Source organism: Aristolochia californica, unplaced genomic scaffold (genome assembly GCF_029961685.1).
Source record: "Aristolochia californica isolate CCGP_79_NKW_82.1479 unplaced genomic scaffold, dmAriCali1.0.hap1 SCAF_2, whole genome shotgun sequence".
NCBI lineage: Eukaryota > Viridiplantae > Streptophyta > Magnoliopsida > Piperales > Aristolochiaceae > Aristolochia > Aristolochia californica.
Genome location: NW_027181881.1, coordinates 4,856,965 through 4,865,716, shown reverse-complemented (window position 1 = coordinate 4,865,716; position 8,752 = coordinate 4,856,965). Strand labels below are relative to the sequence as shown.

The 8,752-nt window shown below is 38.4% G+C and overlaps 1 protein-coding gene across 1 annotated transcript; it reads left to right on the top strand.

The window, feature by feature from the left end:
• The first annotated feature begins 483 nt into the window (after positions 1 to 483).
• On the top strand, positions 484 to 8,308 carry LOC137956444 (NADH dehydrogenase [ubiquinone] 1 alpha subcomplex subunit 8-B). Its single transcript, XM_068803943.1, has 3 exons — positions 484 to 624; positions 708 to 904; positions 7,704 to 8,308. The coding sequence occupies exons 2-3, from the start codon at positions 717 to 719 to the stop codon at positions 7,837 to 7,839; spliced, it is 324 nt and encodes a 107-aa protein (XP_068660044.1). The 5' UTR covers positions 484 to 624; positions 708 to 716; the 3' UTR covers positions 7,840 to 8,308.
• Positions 8,309 to 8,752: the final 444 nt, after the last annotated feature.

Below are 8,752 nucleotides of genomic sequence, written 5' to 3'. Positions count from 1 at the left end.
CCAATGTTACAAGGTATTTAGCATCAAAGCATGGACCCTGGTGGGAGCTTCTGTAGTTCTCATTTGTTGCCAATATGTCTATTACTGGTATGAACTTAAGTCTCATGCTCAACTCTATTGTTTTTTTTTATCTAATTTGTGATACTTAACACTTTTATTTTGTTGAGCATAGAAAAATATCAAAGTTGAGAATGATTCCAATGGTTTGCATAATGGAGTGGATTCTTCATGGCAAAAATTACTCGAGAGAAGTGAAGATGGTTGTGGTTGTAGGTGTAGAAGTATGTGTAGTAATCGATGTGAAAGTGAATCCAAGGGTTTTTTCTTTATTCGTCCACAGCAGTTTTATCTACATCCTTGCAATAAATTGTGAGTACTTCAGCTTTCTTTTGAAGTTGAATTATCAGTGAAAAATATTGCTTACATGTTTTACATGCAAAAGTCAAGTTTCATATAAAATGGTTTGATCAATTTATAGGGTGACACAGCTAAATTTTCCTAAAAACGAATCGGCAATATGGTGATTGCACGTCTCATCCATCGGCCATTTCTCCTGGCGTCCTAACTCCCAACTCCCTCTTCGCCTGCACAGCACACAATTTTTTCCTCGTTACCCAACACAAGGTTGCAGTTGTCCACTTACTGTCATCTGCTCTGTTCGCTGCATTTCGATACCGAGCCCTAACTTTGCATTTTGTTGAGCACAGAAATCTCCAATGGCAAATACGGTCGACGCCGTCGGAGATCCGATCCCGACCTCCGCCGTTCTTATGGTATCTTCGAAGCACATGGCGGAGAAGTGCAGAACTGAAAACACGGCCTTCATCAAATGCAAGAAGAGAGACCCAAACCCGGAGAAATGCCTAGACAAGGGTCAGCAAGTTACGAGCTGCGTCTTAAACTTGTAAGCGAAGCGCCCCATTTTGATACTGTTACTTTGATTGCTTGTTTATCTGTGATTCTGTTGGTGGAGGCGGTTAGAGGGCTCTCATGTTGGATTTAGACTTCCGTATCTTTCATTTGGCACCGTTTAGCTGTTGATTTGGGGTAGTTTGTTTTGTTGCAAATTAATAGCGGTTTGCAATTTGTTTGAAGACTATATTTTAATCTATTTTTTATGGAATAGAACGTCGTAGAGTGCACGACCTGTGTTTAGGAGGAGTATTTAGTCCTTTAAGTGGATTATTTAAAATAAGATGAGAGGCAATCAACTTGAAATGCGAGAAACCGGCTCCGTGCGGCGATCAAGAATTGTAGAGTCGGTAACAAATAGCTCTATGAACTATTGAAGAATTTTTTATATTTTTTTAAAAAACTCTATACGCAATTGAGATTTTGGAAACGACTCGTGATTTTCTCCTGTTCTCTGAAGTGTTTTGCCTCTGTAGGAGTTGAAATACTCACATTGCCTTATTATTGGAGGAAGGAACTGCACGTGAGATGCTCTGCAGTTCATTATATTTTGAGGTGACAAGTCTTGGAAGTTATTTTCAGCTGAAACAGAAAAGCATGGAAATTGTTGCATTGGCACTGAGCCTGAATTCAAGTATTGAATACTGCCTGCTTTTCCATAATTTTTATGCTCTGTCATGATAAGATTATACCCTATAATGAGAATTCTGACCGTGCAGAGACATTGAATCTTCTTCTGTTTCTTAATGGAATTCATCATTTTCTCTAATATGACTGTTTTCTAATGCCTTAATACATTTGTCTGGAATTTATTTAATGTGATGAATGATGAAGGCTTTAGTTAATTATAATTATTACAGCACCCTGTTTCTGTTGCCGACAATGCTGCAAGTCGATCACTCACTCTGATTCAGACGCATAAGGATGGACCAAATTAATTTGGACTTTCTTATTTTACTGTGCTGTACAATTGTAATTGGTTATGTTATTTTTCTTATTAGTATTGGGGTATCAGATTCTGTTATAGAAGTAACTGTCATAGCTGTAATTGGTTCTGTCATTTTCTTGTTAGTATTAGGATGTCAGACTGTGTTATGGAGGTAGCTGTCATTGCTATATATATTTGGTCCTTTGTAAATTTGTAACCATTCGATTCATTATTGAATACAAGAAGAATTTCTTCCATCTCTTCCTTTCCCTTTTCTTACAGAATTTCTTCCATCTCTTTGTTTTCCTCTTCTTACATGGTATCAGAGCTAAGGCTCATTTTCTGTTCTTGATTTCTCTTTATTCCTTTTCTGCAATGGAGAAACAAGAAGAGATTCCTATGAACCCTCCTTCTTCATTTCTCAATTTCAACGACCCAAATAACCCATACAGAGTTGATAGTGGAGATCATACCACCATTGTGCTTGTTACTGATCTTCTTACATCAGAGAACTATGTGACTTGGTCTCGAGCTATGCGTAGAGCACTCAGAGCAAGGAACAAGTTGGGTTTTATTAATGGGAGCCTTTGCAAACCTGCTTCATCTAAGGATCCCCTATTCAGTGCATGGGGACGATGCAACGATATGATTGTGACTTGGATTTAGAATTCCATCAGCACCACCGTGAAGTTGAGTGTGACCTTTGTGGACGATGCTCGTGATATCTGGAATGAACTCAGGGATCGATTCACTCAGCAAAATGGCCCTCGCAACAATTGAAGAGAAACTTGGTAAGTCTTCAGCAACAACAAGATTCTGTGAGCACATACTATGGTAAGCTCAAGACTCTATGGGATGAACTTGCTGTGTATGATCCAATGCCTGCTTGCACTTGTGGACAACTGAATATCCTGAATGATAGGTATCGAAGAGATAATGTCATTCAATTTCTTATGGGACTGAATGACAAGTATTCTAATGTTAGAGATCGAGTTATGATGTCAGACCATATACCTCATGTTAATAAGGTTTTCTCCCTTATACAACAACAAGAACAACAACACAAGATCATCTCTGCTCAAGGATGCTTTATGTGTGCCCTCCTTTTGCTTCAATCTAATTTTAGTTAAAAGACTAACAAAATCTCATTGCTGTTGTTTGGTTTTCTTGCCTCACCATTGTTTCATCCAGGACCTTTCCACCTGGACCACGATTGGGATGGCTGAAGTCAAAGGCTGCTTGTATCATCTTTTGCCGGCGGTTGCTCCTTCACATGCTTTAACAAAAGCTTTATCTTCTTTGTCTTTTAATTCCAAACATTTTGCTACTTCTGTCATGACTAGCAGTAATAGTTCTGACCTTTGGCATTGTCGCCTTGGTCATATTTTCAATTCTAGACTAGTCTTGATTGATGATCCAAATGTAAAAGACAATTTCCATGCAAATAAAATCTCTCCTTGTTCAGTTTGTCCAATTGCTAAGCAACACAGAAATTCTTTTCCTACCAGCCATCACAAATCTCCTTCAATTTTTCATTTAGTGCATGTTTACATATGGGGGCCATGTTCTATACCTGCTTATGATGGAACCAAGTATTTTTTGACTCTTGTTGATGATTTTTCACGAACCACTTGGGTCTATTTACTACATACAAAGTCAGAAACAAGGGCATGAATTGAATCCTTTTACAATATGACAACAACTCAATTTGACGCAAAAATCAAAATCATTCGAAGTGATAATGGAGCTGAGTTCAAAATGACTGACTTTTTTAATAAATAAGGCATCATTCACCAATGCTCTTGTGTTGAGACACCTCAACAAAATGGTATTGTTGAGAGAAAGCATCAACACATCCTCAATGTTGCAAGAGCATTGCGTTTTCAGTCAGGTGTGCCCTTATATTTTTGGAATGATTGCATTTTGACAGCTGTCTACCTTATTAACGGAACTCCCACCCCTCTTCTTGACAATAAAACTCCATATGAGATTTTATTCTCCACTAAACCTGCATACCATCACCTCAAAATTTTTGGATGCTTGTGTTTTGCAACTACTTTGTCCCATGGGCGTCAAAAGTTTGATCCAAGAGGCAGAAAAGGCATTTTCCTAGGCTATCCTTTCGGGGTTAAAGGTTATAAACTACTTGATCTTGAGTCTCATACCACTTTTGTTTCTAGGGATGTTGTTTTTTATGAAGGTATTTTTCCTTTTCTTCACACTCCTCAATCTGATCTTTCCACTTCTATCCCTCACCATTCCCTTGTTTTTTCTGCACCTCCACCAAATTCATTTGATTTTCCCATTTTCTTACCTCTACCTGACTCCCCCGTTGTCCTGCCCACAAGTCTACCCTCATATACTTCTCCCTCAACACCACATACACTTGAACTGTTGACAAGTCCATCTTCACATAATTCTCCTTCACCACAACCTGTCACTAATTCTGAACATGTTTCCCCTTCTCTTCCACTTCGAAGGTCAACTAGACCACGAACTGCACCTGCCTACCTACATGACTTCCACTGCCAACACGCTGTTTTGACTTCAACATCACAATCTTTGGCTCAGGTAAATTCTCCTCCCTCTCCTTGTTAATACCCCTTACATGATTACTTGTCTTATGAACATTTCTCACCTTCCTTTCAAGCCTTTTCTTCCTCACTTTCCACTGTTTGTGAGCCAACATCCTATTCTCAAGCAGTTAAAGATCCCAACTGGTGCATAGCCATGGATGCCGAGTTGCATGCTTTGGAACAAAACAATACTTGGGTCCTTTCAGACCTTCCCCTTGGTAAAGAACCTATAGCTTGCAAGTATGTGTATAAAATAAAGCGCAATTCAGATGGTAGTATCGAAAGGTTGAAGGCCCGCTTGGTGGCTAAGGGTTACACCCAGCAAGAGGGGATTGACTACACTGAGACATTCTCACCCATGGCTAAGATGGTGACTGTTCGTTGTCTTTTATCTATAGCTGCCATTCATGGATGGTATTTACATCAATTCGATGTAAATAATGCCTTCCTTCATGGTGACTTAAAGGAAGAAATCTTTATGACCAAACCACCAGGGTATACTAAAGGTAAGCCCGACTAAGTTTGCAAACTTCAGAAGAGTATTTATGGTTTAAAACAAGCCTCAAGACAGTGTATGCCAAACTCACTGCTTGTTTGTTAGATTTTGGTTTTTCCAATCCATGGCAGATTACAGCTTATTTATTAAGTCCACTGACAACACTTTTACAGCTCTCTTAGTATATGATGATGATATTTTGGTGGCCACTAATTCTCTTGATTCTATAGCTACACTCAAGGATTTTCTCAATGATAATTTCAAGATCAAAGACCTTGGTCCTCTTTGATTTTTCCTTGGTATTGAGGTGGCCAGAACTTCCAAATGGATCCATATTTCTCAACGCAAGTATACATTAGAGATACTTGCAGATTCTGGCACTTTGGGATCTAAACAAGTCAAAGTACCGATGGACCAAAATTTAAAGCTTAGCAAAGACTCTGGCCTTGAATTGCAGGACCCCTCCACTTATCGAAGGCTGGTTGGAAGTCTTCTATACTTGACCATAACTCGTCCTGATCTCAGCTTTGCAGTTCACACACTCAGCCAATTTATGTCCAAGCCAACTACTGCACATATGGCTGCTGCTCATAAGGTTTTGAGGTACCTTAAGGCAGCTCCTGGTCAAGGACTTTTTCTTGCTGCTCATTCATCCCTGCAGTTAGTTGCATATTGTGACTCTGACTGGGCTTCTTGCCCTGACACCCGTCGTTCAGTAACAGGCTACTGCATTCTACTTGGCAATTCACTTATCTCTTGAAAATCTAAAAAGCAAACCGTTGTTTCAAGGTCTTCAGCTGAAGCCGAGTACAGGTCCATGGCAGCAACATGTGCTGAAATCACTTGGCTCAAATTTCTACTTGCAGATCTTCAAGTTTCTCATCCTCAAGCTGCTCATCTTTTCTGTGATAATCAGGCAGCCATTCACATCGCTGCCAATCCAGTTTTTCATTAGCTTACTAAACATATCGAGTTAGATTGTCATCTAATTCGAGATAAAATCATTGATGGTTCCATTTCCACCTGTCATGTTCCTAGCCACTTACAACTTGCTGATCTCCTCACCAAGGCTCTACCTTCTACAACACTTCACTCTCACTTGGTCAAGTTGGGAATAGTAAACTTCTATTCTCCATCTTGTGGGGGGGTATTACAGCACCCTGTTTCTGCTGCTCAGTACACATTACAGCACCCTGTTTCTGCTGCTGACAATGCTGCAAGTTGATCACTCACTCTGATTCAGACGCATAAGGATGGACCAGATTAATTTGGAATTTCCTATTTTACTGTGCTGTACAATTGTAATTGGTTTTGTTATTTTTCTTGTTAGTATTGGGGTGTCAGATTCTGTTATAGAGGTAACTGTCATAGCTGTAATTGGTTCTGTCAGTTTCTTGTTAGTATTGGGATGTCAGACTCTGTTATTGAGGTAGCTGTCATTGTTGTATATATTTGGTCCTTTGTAAACTTGTAACCATTTGATTCATTATTGAATACAAGAAGAATTTCTTCCATCTCTTCGTTTCCCTTTTCTTACAGAATTTCTTCCATCTCTTCGTTTTCCTCTTCTTACAATAATCCTTTCTTTCATCATCACCATCATAATCCATTTCAATTTTTGCAATTGTAATAACCTGTGTCTGTAGGATTTGCTATCCCCATCCCTCATTTCACGTTATCCTAGCTACATCACTAAGCTCCATTTTTTAGTATTTCCTTACCCCTTAGTCCATGGTCATTTTGGTCTCCCACATCTTGAATTTTGATGGATGTGAAGTCTAGTTTGTTTATTGTCTTCCACTTTATATTGAGGCTCTTATACGAAACCTAGCTACAACTTTAGTAAGATCTAATCACTGGGAGATTCTTGGTACTTAAGGGCTTTGAATTCTGCTTGTTAGAAACTGCTTATTAGTTAGCACTAGTCGGATTCTGATGTTGATTGTAATAGGTTTCTAAGAATCTAATCAGTTTAGGAAGGGATCTTTAACTTGGAAACGTAATTGTTTCTAGAACTGAAGTGAAATATAAATTATGTCTATTTGTATCTCTCTGGTTTAATAATTGTTCCCTCACTGGATTTGATGTAGTGGTACAATCCTTACCCTAGTAAAATATTGGAGGCTCTATCAGTTTGAATATTTTCATTTCAGTTCTTATAATTCTCAATTTGTGTATTTCTCAAGAAACCTGACTTATATGTGAAGCGGCTTTTCTTCTCCTTCTCCTGGAGTCCTTAGTTTTTTTTTTTTTTTTTTTGGTTTGAGCCGTTTATAATATTACTGCCAGTTCTGATGTATTACTTTGTCAACAGCCGTAGGATCAACATTTATTTATTTATTTAATTATTTTGAAAAGGATCATTGGATCCACTCAGGAATGACTCTATCAGTCATTAGATAGTCATGTAATTTGGCAAGCATCTGCAGTTATACACTTTTGCTGTAATTTCCTTTCCTTTTGCTATTAATCATTTTCCCCCCATATTATCCATAAAAAAATATTTCCCCTACCTGATGTGCCTACTATGCTTTTCCCATAGCATTCACTTCCTCAACAGATTGTTTTTACGTTACTGAAGTGACATGGCAGTGCTGTTTCAAGTTGTCAAATTGGAGTATTCATCATCTTTGTCATTCGATAATCAGACTTTGTTTAGTTTTTTAGTTGATGGTTCTCTGCTATTTTTTGGGCATATGAGCGTAGAGGCTCATTCAAATTTATGTGCCAATTAGAATTGTTGGTTTTGGCCATTACCGATCCGCATGAATAATTCTGTCCCATCCTGCAGGTTGAAAGGGCTTCATGATAGATGCTCAAAAGAGATGGATGCTTATGCAGGTTGCATGTACTATCACACCAACGAGTTTGAGTTCTGCCGTAAAGAGCAAGAAGAGTTTGAGAAAGCATGCCCGTGGTCGGAATAGTCTAGTACAAAGTGTCTTGATGTTTATGAATAATTTGAAGACCACCCCGAAGCAGAACTACCGGTGAAGAAATTTCTTTGCTCCCATAAATTCCTTTCTGGGCTGAAATACATTTTGAAGGAAGTGAGATGAAATACGGTTCGTGTCTGTTCTTCTTCTTCATGAATAGTGCTGCAAGGGCATATTTGTCGATTTTAAATTTGTTGCACAGTGATTGTAAACTTGCTCGCCTAGATGCAATTGTGCCGATGGCTTACAGTTTCCTAGCGAATGCACATATCCGTTTTGTAGTCTAGGAAACAATGTATCCCGTGTGGAAGTTTGGTAAAGAGGCTCAGAGAGGGAAAGACAGGAAAAAATAAGAAGAGAAGGAAGAAGACTGAAGTAAACTCAAAAACTAAGGTGGACACATAGATGGACTTAGGTTTGAACTTAGTTTTTGCTATTACAAAGGTATAAGTATGTTATATCAAGAGGGTTTATCTAATACGAAAAGATTTTTGGTGTAAAATATGCGAAACGGTTATCTCATCATGATCAATGGTTATTTTAACCATTTGATTAAGCTGCTATCTTAGCCGTCTGATAAACCTCTATCTGAGCCGCCTGATCATGATCGGATGTTTGAGATAACCGTTTCGCTTGTTGTGCACCAAAATAATTTTTCGTATTGGATTTGCCTTGTTTAGATCAAATTCAGTAAGTTTATTTTGATAGTAATATTAAAAATCAATAATTTTATAAAAAAACGAATACCATGACTTAGAAACCCACTTAGATAATTTATCACAGGGCAATCTTCATATAAGAACCTCTTAGAGGTTCTTATATCAAAATACAAACACGGTGGGGATCCAATTAGTTTGGTCCGGGGAAGGTCCTCTTCGTTCACCCTATTTTTTGCCTTTTTATA